The following is a 24,360-nucleotide window of genomic DNA, read 5'->3' as shown; positions in this document are numbered from 1 at the left end:
AAAGAATTTAACATTTTGGAAAAGTGCGGTTAGAATATTAAAAAAGTGCGCGCAGAAAACAAAATAGAATAGAATGTTCTCACCATGGACCATAAGTAATGCAGGACCTTTAGATCCCAGAGATTACTGAACAAAATTGTGGTCAGTCAAAAAGAAAAATGGGATAATCATCTCAAAAAAAATCATCTTACTCTTAATGCTTGGCGCCCTCTAGCTCCGAAGGCAGTACTATTAGATGATATTTGATGAATGGACGAAAACTATAGGCCATTTTGTAAGATTCTTAATACGTAATTCAAAAAATGTAAATCAAGCATTAGTTTGGCAAATACCCTTCAGAAAACCCCACGCCGCTGGTAACGCCATAGAAAAAAATAGAAGAAACAGATTTCTCGCAAAAAATGGCGGTTTGAAGTTTTGTGATTTTTGAGGTTATATTTTGTTGTTTGGCTTTATATTTGGTATTTGATATATTTTTATGTCTTTTTTTTTACCCAAAACCTAAGGTTTTCTTTTATCGTGCTATATTTAGATGGACATAAAGAAAGAAATGGTTCGTACCGAGGAGGAAGATGTAGAAATAATCCATTTGGATATCGAAAACAATGTTTCCAAAGAGGACGAGGTATCCAAAGTGAAAACTGAAACTCCCAAAACTGCAAAAGATCTTTTTTCTGATTTTAAGCCAGAATCAGGCAGTGATGTTGATCACGAGGAATCAGAAGATGATGAGGACGATGATGAGCCTTTGTCTAAAAGGGTTAAGAAGGAAAGTACTGGGAAACCTGGAAGAAAGAAAAAAGATGGGTCCAGTGCTTCTCCTACCAACAAAAAGGTATATTTATATATTTTTAATATACCAAATAATGATAATACCTTCTGCAAATGAGTCAGTAAATCAAAACTTTATAAAATATTTGTGTAAAGTTACACTCTTTATTCTTACTATTTTTGAAGTTTGGATTAGCCTGGTTTCCTGCCTATATGCGGATAGAACAGCATTAATTCAATATATGCCAAATGTGGTTTTTCAAACAATCTTTTCTTGATTTCTACAAAAGTAAACTTCTAGTCAATAGCTTAGCTTAAACTGGAAGAAATAATTTAGACCTAGTACCAAATGGTGGGTTTATATGTTATTTGGCCCTAGGTCTTTGGTTTAGTGGTTTACACCAGAAAATGTAAAAATTTAAACTTAAGTTTAAATTAATACTCAATATTTTTTATTCAATTTACTTACATATACAATGCATCATACAAATTAAACATTTAGATGTACCATAAAATATGAGCTTAACTTTAAGAAAAAATAAAACATAAAGACTTACTTAGAATTAAAACATACATATATTGAAACAATATAGATTTAAAACAAGACATTGTTTGTTGTAAGGATTACATTTGTATTTTTAATAAAACCTAAAGGTAAATTAAAATATTTTTCAAGGCTGTAACCTGGATTTCCAATTAGAATATTTTACATTTTTTTCTCAAAAGTTTTTTTGGTTAGGTTCCCTAATTGCATTAGGAAGGTAAATGAAATGCTTTATGGTCCAATACCTTCAAGCTTCATCATGTTTCTGGTTTCATAACTATCAGAAGGTTTGGTTGAGTTTTTAATAAATAAATATTTTGCTTTGATATAACGAAAATGTTCTGGGCTGGGACAGTCATTATTTTTAAATTTGTAAAGGCTTGCTGATAATCATCCCTGATTTTTTAATACTCAAATGGCTTTGTATTTATGGGCAAAAATATGTCCTACACCTGCAACTTGACCCCACCCTAGAATGAAGTAGAAAAGTAAGCATTTATGAAAACATTTGGGGAGATACCGAAGAGACATTGAAAGATTTCTTAGAAGCAACAAGTTTTTGCTTAGCTTTCCATGCTATTGAGGTTTGTGGGACCTCTAAAGAAGTTGGGGATACAAATTAACACCCAACAATCTTATATCATTTTCATCCACACCATAATTGAAATTGAGGGGTCAATAAAACAGAATTTAGAGGAAGTAAATTAAAATATTTAATAGGAAACAAACTAAAACACTAAAATGATGTCAGAGCACAGGTCAAAAGGTATCATTAAAAAAATTGTCAAGGCTATAATATGCCCTGGATAATAAAAGTGATTTTAATTTCTTTTTGAATTTCTTAACTTCTAAAATTTGTCTGATACATAGAGGAACATGGTTGTAAATTTTTTTGCTAAGGTATATAAGTGAGTTCTTGGTAAGGGAGGATGTAGGGATTGGTAAAGGAAAATCGTTAACCTGGCGAGTCATATGACCAGTGTTAGAGGGAGTTTTAGGACATTTATGAATAAGAGTAGCTGTTTCTAAGATAAAAAGAGAGAAAAGAGTTAGGATTTTTTGAGATATATTGGAGGAAATTTATATAGTTTTGATATTTTTTGTTTTGGGGTTGATTTGTGGGTTAAAGGGATAAATATTGAAAGTGTTAATTTTTTTTATAGTTTATCTAAGCTTATATTATCATGTATACTTAACTGACTGACTAATTTACTTTAAATGTTAAAATATTCCTAAGAAGATATAAAGAGAGGTTTACAAGAATCTCTTAACCCAGCGGAACATAGGTATCTAACTGCCTTTTTTTGAATCACAAAAATTATGTTTAATAATCTCTTGCTGCTTAAACCCCAAAAATGCAAGCCATAACGAAGATGGGACTCAATAAGAGAAAAGTACACTGAACGTGCAACTCCCCCTCCCAGCTTATGCCCCGCCATTCTTACTGCAAAGCATCCAGAGGATAATTTTGATGCAAGATTTAGGATATGATCTTCGAAGGGAAGGCGACCATCAATGGTAATACCAAGGAACTTACAGCTTTCTTTGTTTTGCAAGTGGGAGTTTTTACTAAACATAAGGCCCTGAACGTCACACTTAAATCCCATAATAAAGGTTTTGCCCACATTAAATACAACCCTGTGTTGCACACCACTCTGATAAAATCTTAAAATCCTCAAAAACCTGGGCTCTAACATTATCAGAATCTTTATGATTCCATAAAATGGTGGTATCATCAGCAAACTGAACCACTTTGCCCTGCAGTTTTAATGAACCCAAATCATTTACATAGAGCAAAAATAATAGTGGTCCTAACAATGAACCCTGAGGTACTCCAGTTTTAAGGGATCTGGAATCGAATAAACATCCAGATACTGTAACTCTTTGGGTACGATTAGACAGATAGGATTCCAGCCATTGCAATGCCACACCTCTAAAGCCATAATTATTGAGCTTAGACAGCAGTATTCCATGATCTACACAATCAAATGCCTTGGATAAATCGCAAAACACTGCCACCTATCCAAGGCATTTGATTGTGTAGATCATGGAATACTGCCGTCTATATTCAATTTACCAGGAGTTTTAGTCCACCATTTCATCAGTACCATCTAATGAGTTCACTTATTGAGAAGGTATCAGAGATATGTGATCTTGGGGTGCTTTTTGATTGCAGACTAACTTTTTAAAAAAATATTGAAAACCTGTGTAATAAGGCTTACAAAATGTTGGGTTTTATTAAGAGGCTTTCTCATGATTTCAGCAGTATTGATTCCATCAAACTTCTGTATTTTTCATTGGTTCGCAGTCAACTTGAGTCGAATTCATGTATATGGTCCTTATTATGCTTAATATATAATGTGTCTAGAAAAAGTTCAACGTTAATTTGCTTACAAGCTTACAACCTTAATATTCCTTGTATTGATATTAATTACAGTGAAATGTATAGATTGCTGAACATTGAAAAGTTGGAGACTCGACGTAAAAACTGCGATATTGTCACAACATACAAGATTCTTAACAATGTAATACAGTCTCCTGAGTTGTTGTGTCAGCTTAATTTAAATGTTCCTCATACTACAGTGCTCAGACAGACTAGATTATTCCACCTTGAACAACATTGTACACTGTATGGTGAAAACTGTGCAATAGGTAGAATGATGATTAACTCAAATAGTGTCAGTATAGATTTGTTTCATTGTTCTCTGAGCTCACTTCAACGAGTAAAATCTGCTTAAGTGCAATATAATTTTATATCTTGACTTTGCTTAAAGTGTGTCTTCTTTTCTATTGCAGTTACTCTGTTTTAAACCATTGTTGTCCTTATATTTAATTTAATTTTATTGATGTTACCTGTTATCTGTTATTTATGCTAGATATTTAATGATAGTACTAATACTTCAAGTGCTTTATTGCGATATAAAATCTTATTTTGTTGAATATTTTATATACTATAATTATTTTGTAAATTTGTTAATTACCGTAATATATACTGAAACTGAAACTGAAGCATATTCAATTGAAAACTCTCTAGAACTTCTTTCGAAAAACGAGTCTTGAGATCTTTGCAGATGGTATCCAACAAAGGAATGTATACCGCGACCCTTTAGTAATCTTCGCAACTGCTAACGCAAGTCACAAGTTCTCGGTTTTTGTTCAGGAACATCCAGTTTTTGTGCTAGTTTTTTCGCATCTGAATAAATACTTCTGAAATTTGCATCAGCTTTTTCTCTCCGATCTTGAAACGTTGCAAACAGCGTATCTATCATCATTGATGCTTTTGCATTATCGATGGACTCTTTCTGAAGCAGTACGCTGAATGAATGAGTCAATGATAAAGTGTCATAAAGACAGAAAAGTCCAACGATAAATTCGAATTTGCACAAAGCTGCTATTAGGACTGTTGCTTTTCTGGCTGTTTCCTTGTTTTTCCGCTCACTGATTTTTGTCAAAGCTTCTACAATCAACGACATTTTGGAGGCAAATTGAACAACAGCATCATGACATTGAACCCACCTTGTTTGTTTCGCATAACTGTACCAGGTGTCCTCCAAGTTTCTTTGCCAATGCAGTCGTACATTTAGGAAAGGACTTCTTGAAGAACTTGTTAACCTCACGTATAGTGCTGCATACCAATTCAATCACTCGAATTTTGGTAGATTTAGATATGGTGCTGTTTAGTTTGTGAGAATAACAGGGTGTTACTACAGCGTTTTCCGCTTCTTTCCGGATTTCGTTAACAGCTCCACGATCTGATAGCATCACAGCACACGCATCAGTTCCTATTGCAACACAGTGTTTGGAGTTGAGATTCATTTTCTTCATTTCTGCGAGAACGATTTTCCCGAGAGCAATCCCGGTGAGTGATAATTCCACATCAGGTTGGCTGTCTTCTTGAGCGTTTTTAGTAGAGAGTACTTCAGTTTCTTCTTCCAAGTCGTCAGAGTCACTTTCTGCAGAATTATTCTTTGACAGTTTATAATTATTTTTTGCAGAATTATTCTTTGACAGTTCACCAAAAGCATCAATAAACGTCATAAAATCTTCTCTGATGCTTGGTCCATTTTCAGTTGAATCAATATATCATATAATAAGGCTCACCTGCAACAATACAATGTACACAACATTTTTATTGATGAATTTGGAAATTTACACGGCAAAAGTAAAAAATGTCCTACAAAGTGTGATAGTTCAATAAATTGTGTAAAGGCGTTCGCAGTAGATGGACAAATAATTAATACAGAAAACTTTCTATTCCGATATGAAAAATTGATTGTTGAAGATTTATCATAAAACAGACAATAATATTTGCAATAGGATTGGTCGATAAATTGTAACGTCCGTACAAAAGCTTCAACTGCAGTTTCACAAAAGGTGATATAAATTAAATTAAACAACAAAAATCGAAAGGCCTAACAAACTCTTTCATTGTCTCGCACGTTGCCAGGAAATAATTCACATACATTTATCTTTCATTTGCGTGAGATACCTCATGCCTAACTATTATCTGGCAATCTGATGTACATATCCTATTTGGAATTGAAGACAAAATTAAAAAACCATTACAAAACAAAACCAATCGCAATGTCATTGATAGCTTAAGCATCTATTTGGTGGATGTGGAGAAGTGGTTTATGCCCTTTGGATTCCTAACTTTTTAATTTCATGAATGAAAAATGGAGTACCTGGGCTTTTCCTGAAAGATCTGGAGATTCGTCGAAAACAAGTGAGTAAAACTTTGCCTGGGTTACTTTGTTCAAAATTTTCTCTAGTATTTCAGCTTTGCAGCACTCGATCAATTGGTTTTGGCTTTTCTTGCATATATAAGTAGCTCTGGAAGATGCTTTCTCAAGATGAGCCTTTAGAATTGTATCACCTGCATTAATCATCAACCTAAGTGTTGCACGAAAGTTCCCCTCATTCTTCATTGGAGGCTCGTCTGGTTTCATTAGCCCATCATCTCTATGACCACGGAACGACACATTTTGCCTGCCCAAAAAAAGTGTTGCCACTGCGAAGCGCGAAAGTATTTCTCTATTCCTTTGTTTTTCTGTAAGATAATTCTTGTCAAGAAGATGATTAATGTCATACTGGGGATTGTGATAGTTTTTCAGAAAGGCTTTCCCCGCGTCCATCGCCTTCGTATGATAGGAAAGTTGCGCGTGTTTTTCTAAAACGCTATTCTTCCCAACTAAATTTTTGAAATTTGTCAGCGGCCGACTTACGAGAGCACCCAAAGGAACATTCGATTAATATCCTCCTTCATTGCGACACGTGAACCATGGACAGAATTTACAAAAAAGTCCCTGCATAACATCAGATAGTACGACCCAGTGTTTATGAAGAACTAAATGTTTGTGTGAGATGTAATGTTTGACTTCTTTATCACAATCTGTTCATCAAACTGTTCTTGTTGAAAATGGAAAGTAATAATCTTCTGGTGGTTTCCAAGGGTTTGCAAGTAAAGTTTTTGTTACGTCCTTATTAATTCTCGTCCCAATATAATTACCTACATCGTTCAAAACGTTGACTAGAATTTGCGAAGTTTCAGGAAGCGTTGGTGTTTTCAAAGTAGATGGTATGCTTGTAGATGAAGTATCGGTTTTTTCAGGTAAAGTATCTCTTATAATTATAGAACAGGCGTCATTATTTTGTGATGTTGATGGTATTGGAACACTTGCATTATCTTCATTGTCCTTTTTTTTCTTCGCAGGAGGAAAGAAAGACGAAATAGGTTTTTGTTGAGGTGTCTGCAAATAAATTGATCAGTAGGAGTTTAATTTAATCTAGCGTTTTACTGCTGTATTTTGAGAATATTTCCAGAATAATCAATGAAATTAATATAGAGACTCTTAGAGCTTTGTGATAGTTTCTTAATAAAATAATTATTGTAATAATATTAATAAGCTTTATTAACAAGGTAACTAACAAAGAATTGTACGCGTAAAAGCTGTATAAAAAAAAGAAAAACAACAAAAGAAAAAAAACATAACACGCCTTATATTACATGCAAAGTAATGAGTAAAATTTAAGATTATTGTACTTATCAACAAGTGGTGCAGTCAATCTCCGATGATGAGCACTCACAACACAATACAAATAATTGAATTAAACAAATAATGTAGTAATGCATATGTTTATCACTTGTCAGTCAGCTGATTTTTCAATGCTCGGAAAACTGCAAGGAACAGTAGAGGAGTATGTCATTTACTAAGCTCACAGATGGAGCTAAGTGTAACTGCGAGTACGAAAAATGTTGCCAGTGAACTACACCTTATGAAAATACTTCACTGATCACTCCTAGGTGACATTATTCAGTTTAATAATTTAAAAGAGCAGTGAGTGGAAGTCTGAGTGGAAAGAATTTTTTAAATTTTCACAAATATATAAATTTGAAAGTTGCATCAATTTTTTCATGCAAATTGCTCGATATAAAAATGTACGAATCGAAAAGTTTTTTGGGGGGGGGGAATCCTTCATTTCCCCCCCCTTGGATCCGCCCCTGTTGTTTTACATTTTAGCAAAGCCTTTTCAGCTTCTTTTTGATTTGGTCATATGTCTCTCTTATAACTATGCACTTGTTGCCAATTTCAATATAACTTTCGTCTTCTTTTCACTCCAGTTTCTCTTACCTGCACTATTCTCAACTCTTTGATAGCTTGATAAGTGATCAATCAAAGGCTGTGTCAAAATTTAGTCAATACACATCAACAAGGCTTTTTTCTGGTTGGAGGATAGTCACAATTTTTTTGTTATATCACAGTGGTCTAATCAATGCCTTAGAGGAGATTTTTCAAAGACTTTTGATCAAGTTGATTCAAATTCAAATTCCTTACGTCAATCAGTAACAGGATAAGAAACAAATACACAAATAATGGTTTTGCTATACTATCCTAAATTAAGTAATTTAAAAAAAAACCCTTACCTATGTACACTTAACTAAAAATAAAGCACTGAACATAGACATAAATCTTGGTTAAAACAACACTAAAGTTAAAATTCAAAAACTCACCTACACTATAAAGCGCATTTTCTCTTCATTCTTATTTCTATGGGCACTTTATTAAATAATTTGATTCCCATATAATCAGGGTGAGACTGGCAGTTCAGTAGTCTGCAAAATGTTGCAACAAAATTTTCTACCTGCCTTATCTAATGGTGGTGGATGTCAGCATGCATAGTATATTTTTGCTCATTTTTTTCATATAGACCAAACTTTCCAGTATATACACTGAATAAAAAGTTTCAATTTTATGGTGAGTAAAAGCCTGTTTGCAATCATCCCTATATCTCATGCCCGAGATTATTTTGACTGCTCTACTATGAAGGCCAAAGATTCTATCCACACAGGATGCCCTTCCCCACACCAACATGCGATATGACATCATGGAGTGGACAACGGCATAGTATGCAGACCTCAACACCCCCAGCCCAACATAGCACTCCAGATTTCTGAGGAGAAAAATATTTGACCTAAGTTTCTTTCCTAGGTTATCAATATGGACATTATACCTCAGCTTGAGATCCACATATAGACCCAACATTTTTGATACCTGCATTTATATCATTTAGATTCCTTAAGGAGGCTCAAAATAGGTTCTTTTTTGCCTCAAGCAATTATTGTTAACTCAGGGGTACCTCATGGAGGGCATTGTTCTTCAATTTTCTTTACTTTATTTGCAAATACTATCTTTAATTGCTTTTAGACAGAAACAATTTACTGTTAAGGGGACCAGATATTTTCTTTTACAAGAAGTCTTGGATAGATATGCTGATAGTCAAAGTGCTGTTTTATTAATTATCATAAGGGGGTCAGAAATCATACTACTGCCAATCATATTGAAAATGTAGAGTTGAAATATGTAACCAAAGTAAGAGATTGAGAAATTGATGTGTCCAATAGTGTTTTTTAAAAAAACCAATGAATTGCCAGTAATTGCCTTTGTACCACCCTGTATATTTAGGTTCTTACATTACAAATCCTTCAATCCAACAATTCAAAGGTAAACAGTCGATGCAAGTCAGGTAAAAGTTTTGTAATCTGGCTTTGACAATAAAGAGAGTGTGTTCCAGACAGGAGAATATTCCTGATTCTGTTATAATTTAATTATTATTGGAATCAAAATACCTTCAGTATTTTAATGCAATTAATTTTTCTTAATTTATCCTGTTAAGTCCTTAAATGGAAAAAAATATATAATTTTATTTTAGTATATGCAAAAATATAAAAGGGAATGGGAGGAAATACCGTCGGTCAAACCGTGGCTATCCGAAAGTGTTCATGGTGAGACCTATTTCTACTGTAAATTTTGCAAAAAGGACTATAAGTGTGGTAAGTCAGAAGTGTTCAAGCACATGTCTTCGATGAAACACAAACGGAATACCACACAGCCGCCATCAGAAAAAATTATTAAAAAAGTTAGTATAATTTCACAATTTTCAAGCCAGTTTAAAGAAGTTGTCTTAATTTTAAGCAAATGATGAAATTTAGAGGTTTACTTTGTCCAGTAGTAACACCATTTGTTAAATCAAGACCTAAAGATGTATGCTACGATCTCCTAAAGCCGTATGTAAAATTTTTAAAAGCATGTGGAGTTAAAGGGATTCTAGGTGAGGTCTTGTCTTAAACGTTAATTGATTAATAATAATTTATAAATAAAATAATATTTTTAATAATTGATTTATCTAATTTTTGCAGTAAATGACGTATTAGGGGAAGGTATGTCCCTAACAATAAGTGAAAGAAAGAGAGTTTTGGAATATTGGTGTTCTTTATGCAAGGAATATGGTATTTTTGTTATGGTGCAGATTGGTGGAGCGCCTTTACGTAGTGTTATTGAGTTGGTAAGTTAACTAAATTAATCTTACTTATTTTCATGGCCTGAAAAGATAGTCAATCATAATCTTTTATTAGCAAAGCAGAGGGTTCTGGATCTAGGTAATTTGTAATAGGTAGGTAGGATCATTCTGGCTATCTGTTTTTTGGATACAGCTGTACAAAGTAAGGATCTGGTATTTCCTCCATACCAATCTCGCTTCTTAAACGATGTTTAAACCACGAATTTTAGTTGTCTACACGTGAGAAGCTGTTCAATTTTGATAAATGTATTTTTGGCTTTTTCAATGTGGATCCGTATTTTCGGTCCAATTCCATTTCCATTCACTGTTTAGGTAACATAGGAGATATTCATAGTGATCAATTATTTCTATTATATCTTGGCCAACTGACAGTTGTACTTTTCCAATATTTTGCTTGTTAGCTGTAATGTATGGGTATACATTCGTATAAACAAATATTGATGTGCGATTCTTGATGCTTTGGCCCTGTATCACATATGTGTTTGTAGGAATTTTTGACCAGTCAGTATTATATCAAGTTACTCAGATTAGTAGTCGTTTCATTTAATTATTCCCAAATTCATATTAGTTTGTAGGATATCTCAAGATATCAGACTAATTGTCATAAATTTGGTCTTCTTTAAATTTATTATTAAATCATTGGAATTGCAGATTCTCAGAATTCAGAAGATTCTGTTCAATAAGAGTGTTGGATCATAGCATAGCGGATGTTATTTATTGATGCTCTATTTACTAAATAAAGTTCTTCTAGTGTAAATTTTCACCAAGAACTAAGAGACATAGCTGCCAGTTAACTACTGATTTTAAAACATTTTATCAAAATTGTAGAGGCATAAAAACAGAATTAAACCAATCTAAATGTAATTTACTGCTTAATGACTTTGACCTGGTTGCACTGTCAGAGACATGATTGAATGATTCCATTAGTAATGCAGAGTTTAGCTTTCAGGACAGACTTATTTTCAGAAAGGATAGGAGTAGAAAAAATTGAGGCAGATCCTGTAGGTAAACAATACTTATAATTTACTATTAGTGGCGACTTTCCTAGTTATGTAAGCCCTATGTTTGGGAGCGACTGTTTAAATGCCCTCAAGTCATTAATTTCTTTTAAGCCGGTCCCGGCAGCGCGGTGGGTTCGAGTCCCAGACTTGGCATGGTCGTTTGTGATGTCCGATTTAGTTTAAATACTAAAAAATTATAGAGGATTTTCGTGACTAAATGTGCTCAGCACAAGGTCAATAAATAAATTTAAAAAAAATTCTTTTAACAATTTATTCCAAGTAAATCAAATCAGCAACGTTTACTAAGCTACTGGTGTACTACTGAATCTTGTTATTGCATCTTTTAATGATGTTGGGGTTGATGGTGTTGAAAATTCTTTGGTTCCCGTTGATTATCACATTATTACTATTTTAGCTGTTTTCTTTAAAGGTAGACATTGCAAGGTTACCTCAACTACCAGATTCAACTTTAGAAAGGCTAATATTTTACTAATGCATGTGGGATTCTATTATTTAACAAAGCATATATATCTAATTTCAATACGCAGAATATTTCTAAACGAACTCTTTTATTTTTTCCTACGATACCGCGAAGCCGAAAAGCACAAACAAAAGACCGCGTTTTTCGCAGAAATGCCGACGATCGCCTTTTGGTGATAATTTCGACTGTAAAACAGGAAGTAAACGTAAAGATCAGTGGTAGTAGTGATTAAGTAGTTAACAGAGTTGATAGGACAAGACGATGATAAGTAGCGCAATACGCGACTATTCTGTGGGTTAATAATCATGACGCAATATTATTAAATGACGAATAATATTTGAAGATGAGAGAAGTGCTTAAGACAGGAGTAAAAGATCAGAGCTCTGTATCTTTTGTTCTAAAAGACGTAAGTCGATTGAACGATAATTCATTATTAAAATACGCAAAAGCCAACTAAAGACGTTCTGTGATTTAATTAAAATAAGTCAGTATTTTTAATTAAAGATGTTGATACTTCCTTAGTGCGAGACTTACCTTAATATTAAATTTTACTGGAAATACTTACCTGTTAACCAGTATTTTGTTTGGACTATTGTATTGACATTAAATTTAGTTTCTAAAAAGGCCTAGAAAATAAGAAAAAGCCTACATGTATAATCTCTTTGCTTCCCAGAATTGGAATAATCTTGGTATCTACTGGTGTTACTATTGTCACTGAGTCTTTTTATTCTAAACTTAATGAAATTTTTGGTAAATCAATATCAAAAATAAAAAATACCCAGTGTGATTTACCATTAAGACTAGCATATTAAGCTTAAGAATAAACTCTATTTTTAATCAAGATAATCCAGATGTTTCTACTGAAAATCCAGATACCATTCCACAATAGCTTCTGTTAAAACTAAAATTAAAGCTGCACCAATTACCTAAGAGACGGAATTGCGGAAATCTGCGTTACAAACAAATCCCAGAATGTTTTAGTTTGAGAGATTCGGCGGATATCATTGGAGTAAATGACATTTGGGGACAGGATTTATTCAGGTTCTCAAGAGGTTGCAGATAGAATCGCCAAGTTTTTTAAGTGCGTGTAAATTAATGATAACGATTTAACATGCTTGCCTTTTAAACACATGTCCTTTTTTTGTGTTCCACTGGTTTGAGATTTTAAGGGCCATGAACAAAAGGGGAAAAGGCTATTGGTCCAGATGACTTCCAGCTTATGTATTAAAATTTTGCCGTGATCATTTCTTGAAGGCGCTAGGATATTTTTGTAATATTATGCTCCAAACTTCAATTTATCCAGATAGGTAGAAAATTACCAAAATTATTCCTATATACAAATCTGGCTATAGAGATGAAATTAAGAACTCTTGCCCAATTAGTATTATGAACTCTATTTCTAAAGTCTTGGAATTGATTATTTTTGAGAGCCTATTTGGTGAAATAGCGGGTCGCATTACTTCACGTCAACATGGGTTCTTGCGCAAAAAATCAACTTTTAGTAATCTTACCTCATTCTGTCAATATGTCCATGAAGCTATTAATGGAAAGTCCCAGGTTGATGTTATCTATACAAATATGGAGAATTTTGAAATTTGATAGAGTGAGACAGTGTCTGGAATCTTATTGAGACTTAGAATTAGCTCCTTCTATTAATTGCCCAATTCAGTCATATCTCAGTTGCAGGTTTCAGTATGTTGAAATTCAAAAGTCCCAAGTCATGTCTCTTTAAACTGTATATCGTAAGTACAGGGTGGCCAAATAAGAATGCGAGGTACTGTATCTGGGAAACTATTCATCGTAGAAGCTTGCGATAAAAAAATTTATTACTAAAATGGCCAAGAGAATGACCTGGAAAATATTTTCAAGTTTCTAAAATGGCCGCTAGGGGGCGCAACTGCAATCTTGAATCTAGAAAACTGATGTTTCTGTAAATTTTGCTGAATTAACCTAACAAAAAAATAGCTGATTATTAAAGTAGAGACTAATCCGAACCTTTTTTATTTGAATAGTTTTGCTGTATCTCTAAAAATAAAGTGGTGGGGGGTGTTCAAAAGTTGGCTTAAAACACACCCTGAATACCAAAAACGCCTTAGCCGATTTTATCAAACTTGGGCTAGTTGAAAAGAGCTATTATTAAGCTACGAATATTATTATATTTCATGTTTTTTTAGTTTTACATCTCGCCGCTAGAGGGCTTTTTTCGGCTTTCTGACACAAATGACTAATTTTCTCAAAAAACTTAAATGCAATGGTATAAATTTTTTTATACAAAAAAATAGCTTAATGACGCCTAAATATGCTTGCGGAAACCGCATCTTAATATCTTCATCCTAACCTAAAATTTAGGCCAAAGAAAATTTTATATGGAAATCCCTTAATATTTATAAAAACTACAAAATAATTTATTTCGAATTTCTTTTATAATGTAAGTTGTGGCCTATAAAGGACCGATTTTAAAAAGAAAGGGTTTTAATGCCCCCGTAAATGCTCGAAATGCTGACCATCACGCTCTATGCATTGCTGAAGCCTCTCATGGGTAGATAGAACTGCAGCTTCAATTTCGGCTCTCGGTATGGTATGTATTGCATTACGAATGCGGTTTTTCATATCTTCTCTAGTCGTAGGCTGAGTCTGAAATACAATGTCCTTTAACCGCCCCCATAAATAGAAATCAAGACAGGTTAAGTCTGGGGATCGCGGAGGCCATGGAAACAGGCTTCCTCTTCCAATACACCGCTGTTGAAAAATTTTATTAATATGCTCTCGCACATTCCTAGCAAAATGTGCTGGACAATCATCCAACTGCAAAAACAAATTTTGCCGGACTTCCAGTGGCACATCTTCCCGCAACAACGGTAATTGATTTACCAAAAAGTCGAAAAAAACATTGCCATTTAGAGATTGCTCAAAAAAATATGGTCCAATAATGTTGCCTCCAAGTATACCACACCACACATTTAAACTCCAGCGCCCTTGGTGCTGAACTTCACGCAACCAATGCGGATTTTCTGCAGACCAATAATGCATGTTATGCAGGTTGACTCTACCGTCACTATTAAATGTGGCTTCATCGGTCCAAGGAATTTTAAATAAAAAATCTCTGTCCTCGCGTATCATGCCTAATATCCAATGGCAATAGTCCAACCTACGGTCAAAGTCTGCTTCTTCCAATGCCTGATGTAAATTAACATGATATGGGTGCATTCTATAAATATATTAAAAAAAAAGCTTAATAAATCCATATATGGCGATGGCTATTAGAATTTACCTATTGTCCTTCAAAATATTTTGAATCGTTGTTCTTGATATGCCTAATTCAAGGGATAAGGCTCTTATGCTAACATGAGGATTTCCTTCAATATATCTGTTTAGAAGGTTGCCATTGATTAGAAAAGGGTTCTAATCAATTGAGGCCCTATAGACTGTAAAATTTATAGGTTGCGATGGTTCATGTACCTTTGGACGGTTTTACACCACAGCCTGCTGACTTAGCACGAAAAATATAAAAATGATTGAATTAAATTAACAGTAAAAAGACTTACCTAGGGGTCAGTCAAGATCAGGATAACACAAGAGGTTTTGCGGAAGGCCGCGCGAATACTGGTCGTAAAAATGGTTATTAACAGTAAGACGATCTAGTACCGAGTGTTTTTCACCTCGATTCCCCGCGTTAGTCTTTTCGGTACTTGCGTGTGACGTATTATTTGGGTATGTACCAGGTTTGTAGTAAAAGTAAAGAATAACAAGTAAGGAAATATTATAGGGAGAGGCGAGGAAACAAGGCAAATCTCGACATTCATTATGTAAAACAAAAAAATATTAGCAGCAAGAAGCGATACTTTGAATGCACTTAAGAATATAACTTATAGAAAAGTAAGTATTAAACTAAGTATTAAACTAATCAATAAAGTGAAATTGAGATGACTACAAGAACAGAACATTCCCGCGCCCATGAAAACCAAGGGGTTTTCATGAAACAATAAATAAATTATTGGTTTGGAAGTGGGCACAATTTTACCAAAGGTCTTTTAAGTATACCTTTGGCTGTTCGTACTGTTGCCACTCTAGGAACCCCGTCCTTGCCCAAAGTAACTTCCGCGATTCGACCAAGAATCCAGTGTAAAGGCGCCGAATTATCATCTTTAATAGCTACCATAGTACCCGGCTCTACTCTACCTATTGCATTATGCCATTTGGCTCTTCGTTGCAAAGTATGTAGATATTCACAATGCCACCGCCTCCAAAAATCACGATGCAGTCTAAGTAAAAGCTGCCAACGCGTAAGGCGATTAATATTTGTGTTAGTAAAGTCCGGATCGGGAAGAACAGTTAAGGGTTGTAGGGTCAAAAAATGTCCAGGAGTAAGTGGCAATAAGTCTGATGGGTCTGAACTTATAGGGGAAAGTGGTCTTGAATTAAGTACCGCTTCGATTTGTATAATTACCGTATTAAACTCTTCATATGTGAGTATCTGAGTTCCTACTACCCGTACTAAGGGAGTTTTAATGGACTTAATATTTGCTTCCCATATACCACCCATATGGGGGGCAGAGGGGGGATTAAAATGCCACGTAATTGGTTCAACTTCGGCAGATTTTAAAAATATTTGACGTAAGTATTTTTCACTAGCAATAAAATTTGTACCGCAATCTGAATATAAGTTAAGTACTTTTCCGCGCCGTGCAACAAATCTGCGAAGTCCCGCCAAAAAAGCCTCTGCACTAAGGTCCGATAGCAACTCCAAATGAACACCTTTTGTACTAGTGCAAATAAATAAGCATACGTATGCTTTATGCACTTTAGCATCCCTTAATCGGCCAATAGTAATTGGAAACGGTCCACACAAGTCCAGGCCGCAGTTAATAAAAGCTTTGGAATTTGCGGATACCCTGAACTTAGGTAAATTACCCATAGGGGGTTGATATGGTTTCGGTTTTCGGGTTATATGATTACTTTACGAACTATTCTCTTTGCTGAGATTATCCAGTAGTTTTGAAATAGCAAATTTAATGTGGTTTGTATACCACAATGTAAGTAATTAAGATGTAATTCGTTTATAAGTAAGGACGTAAATTTACAATTACCTGGTAAAAGCAAGGGAAATCTTTTATCGTACGACAAATCGGAGTTATGGAGTCTACCACCAACCCTCAAGTAGCCCTCTTTATCTAAAAAAGGTCTTAATTTCTGAAGACTTTTCGAAATACGTTTATTATGTCTAAGCAATGTAATCTCTTCAGTAAAATAGAGATTTTGGATGAATTTTATAAGTAAGTAAAGAGCATTATTTAATTCTGATAAAGTAAGATAAGAAGTATTTAAAACTGTCGCTTTAATTTTAAAGGACTGGAAATTCTTAGAAGCCCGCAAAATATAAGCTACAATTCTTTTAATCTTTGGCAAGGAATTATATTTATCAATTAAAGATTCAATAAAATGAGGAGATTGCTGTGTTATTAAAGTATTTAAAACAGTCTTTCTCTTCTCAAAATTAAAAGAATCGATACTAGGAATTTCAAATTTTGTAAATGACCATTCCTCTCTGTTTTGTAATAAAAAACTGGGCCCGTTCCACCAAAGAGAAAAATCTGCGAGCTCAGAGACACATAAACCTCTACTTCCACAGTCGGCTGGATTCAGTTCAGAGGGAACATGGTGCCAATATTCGGGTGGCAATTTTTCTTGAATATAAGAAACGCGGTTGCTTACAAACGTTTGCCAATGGTGAGGAGAACTTTTAATCCATGTTAAGGCAACGGAACTATCAGTAAATGAAAATATGTTGGTAAATTTAATTTTATGTGAGAAAATATTCAAAACATAATGCATTAATTTGCTAAGCAAAACAGCGCCAAGTAACTCAAGTCGCGCTAAAGTTACTACCTTTAGAGGGCTTACTTTAGATTTGGCACAGACAAGGTAGGTTTTATAAAGAAATTCTCGGCAGAAAAATACACGAATATATACGACAGCACAATAAGCACGTTCCGACGCATCGCAAAAACCAAACAATTCGTGTGATTTAGACTCAGTAACATCTACTTGACGTGGAATTTCAACCAAATGCAAATTATTTAATTCCGTCTTAAACTTATTCCATTTAGTAATAATGTCAGAGGGTGGTCTTTCGTCCCAATCAATACCAGCAATCCAAAGAGATTTTATTAGTAATTTAATAGAAATTGTAATAGGGGTAAGATAGCCACAAGGGTCAAACACCCTAGCACAGTGACTGAGTAGAGTACGTTTTGTACATCCCGTATCATCGATAACGACTTTATAGAAAAATGAATCTCGAATAGGATTCCATTTTAGACCCAAAATTTTTAAAGTTATATTTTCTTCCTGATCGAACGAAATGTCTTGGGCAACATGTGTTTTAGGTAAAGTTTTGAGTAGCAAAGGACAGTTACTGGCCCATTTTCGTGCCTCGAACCCACCCCTAGACAAAAGTTCAACCAATTGATTTTTTATAGCAATTAATTCCTCAGGGCTACTTCCACCCCCGTTTAAATCATCCACGTAACTTGATGACTTAAGAATGTCTGACGCTAAAGGAAGATCTTTATAATCATCTGCTAACATAAGAAGGGTGCGGATGGCTAAAAATGGGCTGCAAACTACTCCAAAAGTAACAGTATCCAATTGGTAGTGTAAAATAGGCTCATTGGGAGAAAAACGCCAAAGAATTCTCTGGTAATTACGATCCTTCGGATTCAGTAAAATGTTTCTGAACATTTGTTTTAAATCACAAGTAAAGGTATATTTATGCAATCTAAAATTAAGCAAAAGACTAAGTAAATCTTGTTGCAATTTTGGTCCCGTATGCAAAGCTTTATTCAAAGATAATTTATTGCTGGCACAACTGCTAGCGTCGAAAACTACACGCAGGGGTGTACTTGTCGAATCCTTTTTAAAAACTGCATGGTGACTTATATAAAAATAATTAGAAATTTCGGAACAAAAGGGTTTAGTAACTTCTTGTAAATGATTATTATCTAAATAATCTTTAATTACGTCTGAGTAAGAAGCATGAAAGTCTTTGTCTTGTAAGAACCGTTTTTCAAGAGATAAAAATCTACGTAAAGCCACACTGTAAGTATCACCAAAATCAGGGGCTGTTATTTTAAAGGGCAAAGAAACTACGTAACGTCCCGATTCGGTTCTGTAAGTTGTGTTTAAAAAGTAGTTTTCACAATATTCATCATCCTTAGATTGGGCATGAATCTCTGGTACTTCTTCAATTTGCCAAAAATTTTGTAGTGTTTGATTTAAATTATTAGTACTACATGTGGTAAAAAACGTATTTATCGTTTTATTTGGTTTTTCATAGGAAGTTTTGCCAGTTTTAGTCCACCCAAAGTAAGTTTTAATGCATACTGGTTTATCTGGACCGTCATCAATTTTACCATCTTGTAAAATATATGGAAAAATATCATTTCCAAGCAAAAGATCGATTTGAGAATTTTTATAAAAGTAAGGGTCCGCCAATTGCAAATCCGAAGGAAAAGTAAAGTTTTCTTTTGAAAAGGAAACAGAAGGTAAATCGTCGCATATTTTATCCAAAATAACGGCATCAAGTGAAAGGGTATGACTTGAATTGTAAATTGATGAAATTATACAATGCACGCCCTTTTTGGCAGTAGCATACATAGAATTAAGACCATGCAGGGACATAGATATATTAAATTTGGATAAATGTAATTTATTAGCACAATTTTTAGAAATAAAACTGGACTGAGCTCCACCGTCAAGAACGGCTCTAAAGGTATGCCATTGATCAAAGGCATCTTTAATTTTTACTAACACAGTAGCAAGCAAAACTTCCCGATCATTTATTAGTACACCCACAGTAGAAGCTTTAGAAGTAGATGGCATTGGACTTTCAAGATTCCTAGTTCCCTCGACCGGCAAATTTGAATTTAAATTCTTATTAATGTTAAACTTTTCATTGTTTGATTTAAAACACAGTAAGGTATGATGCTCTTGATTGCAATTGCGACACCGTTTTTCAGATGTGCACCGACTTACAGTGTGAGCACTTGCAAGACAATTTACACAAGCCTTTTGGGTTTTTATGAAATCAAATCGATCCCTTGTTGTTTTAGAAAGGAATGACGGGCATCTATAAATTATGTGAGAGCCTTTGCAAAGAAAACATATAGAATTAAAATTTGATTTCTGGCTGTTTGTGAATAAAGCAGAACGGTATTTTGGTTTATTTACATTAAAGGAGTTTTGTGAATTACGAACATTATTATTTGAGAAATTTTGTCTAGAAATCGAGGGTTTAGAATTTTCTTGAGAGTTAGATTCGTATTAAATTGACTCAAGTGCAATGCATTGCCTTTGCAAAAAATGCTTGACTGCCTCATATTTCGGTACGTCATTAGACGCGTGAAACTGTTCAAAGGCCTTTCTTGTTAAAGGATCTAATCTATTAAGCAGCATATAAACAAGAACAAAATCCCATTGATCAATTTCAAATTTTAAATTTTTAAGAGCACATAAATTTTTGTTAAAAGTATCTAATAAATTTCTTAAAGAAAATGCACTATCAGAAGACATGCGCGGGCATTCTTCAATTAATTTCCAATAAGTAAAGGCCTGAAGGGGTCTATTACTGTATCTTTCTATTATGGTGTTGTATGCAATAGGATAATTTTCATTAGTGATTAAAATATCAGCAATGAGATCACGAGGTTGTCCCTTTAGGGCACCTAATAAAAAATTAAACTTCGCGATATTACTTAAATTGCGTTTGGAATGGACCATAATAGCAAAGCTTTGATGAAATGTGGGAAATGTTGTTATATCTCCATTAAAAGTAGGTATATCGAGCCGAGGCAAATGATCAATCTCGTGAGAGTATTGTAAAGTAGGACCAACAGGGCGGATAGAAGTATCCAGGACACCATTTTCCTCCAGCGGCAATTCAAAAAGTTGATAAAAAATTGTATCAATTTCATGGCAACGTTTAACAAAATCTAAACCTGTTTTTTCCTCAACCTTAATCTCGTCTGGAGAAGCCACAAGTAAAGTGAGTATGGAATTATGGTGTTTCTCGAAATCCTTCTTAATTTTTGCCAAGCTTCTGTAACATATTTTAAATGAAAGTAATTCCGATGAATCAACAAGAGCTAATGCCGCAGCCTCTTTCACCAAAAAGAGTTGGGATATTGCACTTTGCCTCAAGGTTTTTGATTTTAAAATCTTATCATTTGCTGAAGAAGTCATGGTAAGGTTTTTTTTTTTTGTAAACCCCCAAAATCACTCCAAATCCCAAAATCTCAGAGTAAAAATGTTACCTCTTTTATGAATCCCTGTGCTATACGCGTAGAATGAAATAAATGGAAAATAAAAAAGAGGCTCCACCTTAACGAAGAGCAAAAAAAAAGATCACTTAAAAGTATCACTTTCCGAAAATCCCCGGTAAAGAAACACAAATAATAAAATTCATCACCAAAAGAAAAAAAACCCGGCCTTGGCGTATACAATGCAAACGTTATCTTAGCAACGGAATGCAACAAAACCCAACTAAATTTAGCTGATCTCGGAGCGGCCGAAAGAAGTATTTTATATATATATTATATTTGTATACAGTATAGTACAGTATAAGTATAGTAGAGTAGAGCTGGACTGGTTATGCAACCAAATAAAAGCAAATATAGATTTCCCGATTAGTGGAAACAGTATTCTAATAACAGTAGTAGCAATTATGTAAAAATGTAAAAATAAAGGTTATAATAATTTTATCGTATAACTTTCAAAAGTTTTAGGCAAAATCGTATTTCAAATTATGCAAATTAATAGTAAAACTAAATCGTATTCATGAAGTAGCACTCAAAGTATATATGGTGAGCAAACTGAAGTACAGAAAATCGTCCAAAGTTTTTTTTTTTTTTTGAAATTAATACAAGCAATTTAGAAAGGGGCACTATCCGGCTCGAAGGACCATGTTTAGAAGGTTGCCATTGATTAGAAAAGGGTTCTAATCAATTGAGGCCCTATAGACTGTAAAATTTATAGGTTGCGATGGTTCATGTACCTTTGGACGGTTTTACACCACAGCCTGCTGACTTAGCACGAAAAATATAAAAATGATTGAATTAAATTAACAGTAAAAAGACTTACCTAGGGGTCAGTCAAGATCAGGATAACACAAGAGGTTTTGCGGAAGGCCGCGCGAATACTGGTCGTAAAAATGGTTATTAACAGTAAGACGATCTAGTACCGAGTGTTTTTCACCTCGATTCCCCGCGTTAGTCTTTTCGGTACTTGCGTGTGACGTATTATTTGGGTATGTACCAGGTTTGTAGTAAAAGTAAAGAATAACAAGTAAGGAAATATTATAGGGAGAGGCGAGGAAACAAGGCAAATCTCGACATTCATTATGTAAAACAAAAAAATATTAGCAGCAAGAAGCGATACTTTGAATGCACTTAAGAATATAACTTATAGAACTAAACTAAATCAAACTAAGTATTAAACTAATCAATAAAGTGAAATTGAGATGACTACAAGAACAGAACAATATCCCAGTACGCTGTTAATATTGTCACAGTATAAAGAACAAGACAGTAGGTTCACTCTCTTGCGGCCGTTTGAAGTAGGGACTTCTAAACAGTGCCGACTTTTTTACGCGGTCGTAAATCATTATTTAGTTTCGACGGCAATCCTTTACGATACGGGGGGTGTTTGAAACATTTTTAATAAGGAATATTTTCGTACATCGCGGCGGGCAGCGTGTAATATATGGAATTTTTTGAAATTAAAGGCACTTTGTTTTATTGTTAAAATGAAATTGAAAGAATATTATTAAGTATCTCTTTTGAACAAATAACTGTAAGAAAAACACTTGGTAGATAGCTTTAAAATTAAGTTTTTTAGAATGTACACAATTAAATCTTAGCTTTACGTTCCTTTCATGCTCTTTTCTTAACTGACCAAGAAACTACCTACCTAATATTACATACACTTAATTAATAATAACTTCGTTAATATACCCATTTTTTAAATATTTAATAAAATTTACATAATAATGTGATAACAACACTCAGCATAACACTCAACACGGTAACACTCAACTCGGTAACAGTGAAATATAAAAAGGCAGTTAAATAAAAAAAACTTATTAAATGCCTAATTATTTGCTTTTTAAATAGGGGATGAAAGAACAAACCACTAAAATTCAAATAAAACGAAAATAGGTGTTTTACAACCTAGAATTCATATAAATATGCAAAATAAATATAGTTTTACATTGGGGATTATAGTACACATCAATATTTTGAAACTTAAACCCTTAAAAACCACCCTTAATGACAAAAAAAATGCAGTTTTAAGTATGGTTAGACGGTATAAGTGGCTAAAATTTATATCATTCAAATGATTGCAATGCAACTAATAATAAATCGGATAGCTTTCACTATTAAAAACCACCACTAATAACAGAATATTACCAAAAATTTTGCATTTTTTTAGATAAAAATCACGATTTAAAAAAAATATGTACTCTAAATCGCTGACACTTTTTGAACATATTATTGGTACCTATATATAGTCCATTGTAGAAGGCTACGCTTTAATTTTCGAAATAAATACATAATTTTTTATGATAAATTTTTTTAGAACTGCAATTATTTTTATTTTATTCCTAACTTTTTTAATTTTTATGCTAATGACTTACAATCAAGTTTATTTTTAAAGTTTTTGATAGTACATACTTGAAAAAATGTGCTAGATATTTGTCTAAAAAACGTTTTTTTTTTAAATTATTTCACGTTATTATTTTACGTCATTATATTTTGTTATCTAAAAAAAGGGATTATGTTCACACAGTTGTATCTTAGCGCCTATAGCACCTAGATAAATCAAACAATAGCCAATCTTTTGTTTTTAAACCAACTTTTGTTTATTAGATTTTTTTGTAGGATCTCAATTTTCCGAGATATTTAAGAAATACTGAAGAAAAGCGTGTATTTTTTTCTGTAAACTAATCCATTTTTATTTAAAAAAAATGTATATCCCCTTTTATTCCTGCAGCCATCTACGCAACATATCGCCGGCATTTTTAAAGTACAAAATTTCCGCACAACGCTATTATAGTTCTAATATTGAAGACGCCCCTGTATAACGCAGTCGCCACCGGGCAGCAAAAAAGAGTAGCATCAGAAAGCGAGTGAGAAAGGCAACATTTTGGGCGGCGCTTAGAGTGATCCTTCTATTCTAGTTTATGTTCGGTGATATTGTCCACATTTCTTCTAATTCTTGGCCGTTGAAACCTAGGCCGAAAACTACCATTGGCTCGTAAGTTCGCCACTAATCGGGGAAAAAAATCTAATATCGCAAGGACTTCGATTTGGATATCGAGCAGCATAAACTCTTTTTGCTACTGCAGCATTTTGAAGACATTTAAAATAAACCGCAAGCATATCAACAGCTTCATCGTTCGTAAAACGCATTTTGCAAAAACAAAAAATGCTCAAGTAACGTAAAACTTTTGACAACTTACTATTGACAATTTGAGGAATGTTTATCATTTGAGTAGACATTTGTTTTGTTGCATTCGATGGCCTGCTTTCTAATAATTATTTTTGTCGTATTATATCCATAGTGAATATATAACATAAAATAGGTCTGATTTTTGATATAAGCATTATTAATACTTACCTTTTAGTGATATTAGGTAATATTTTCAA

General features: G+C 33.7%; 1 protein-coding gene across 3 annotated transcripts in view; it reads left to right on the top strand.

The window, feature by feature from the left end:
* The first annotated feature begins 304 nt into the window (after positions 1-304).
* Positions 305-24,360, top strand: part of LOC126734084 (N-acetylneuraminate lyase-like) — a 37,586-nt gene continuing 13,530 nt past the window's right edge. The window contains exons 1-5 of one of the 3 annotated variants that reach the window (XM_050437594.1): positions 305-431; positions 533-835; positions 9,527-9,733; positions 9,790-9,925; positions 10,014-10,159. In XM_050437594.1, coding sequence (XP_050293551.1) covers positions 533-835; positions 9,527-9,733; positions 9,790-9,925; positions 10,014-10,159 — 792 coding nt within the window. In that variant the 5' untranslated portion in view covers positions 305-431. Of the gene's footprint in view, positions 836-9,526; positions 9,734-9,789; positions 9,926-10,013; positions 10,160-24,360 lie in introns of all 3 variants that reach the window. The other 2 variants (XM_050437593.1, XM_050437595.1) reach the window with 2 other exon arrangements.

Source organism: Anthonomus grandis, chromosome 3, assembly GCF_022605725.1.
Source record: "Anthonomus grandis grandis chromosome 3, icAntGran1.3, whole genome shotgun sequence".
Classification (NCBI taxonomy): domain Eukaryota; kingdom Metazoa; phylum Arthropoda; class Insecta; order Coleoptera; family Curculionidae; genus Anthonomus; species Anthonomus grandis.
Note: the sequence above shows the minus strand (reverse complement) of the source record. Positions and strands in the feature narration are given on the sequence as shown.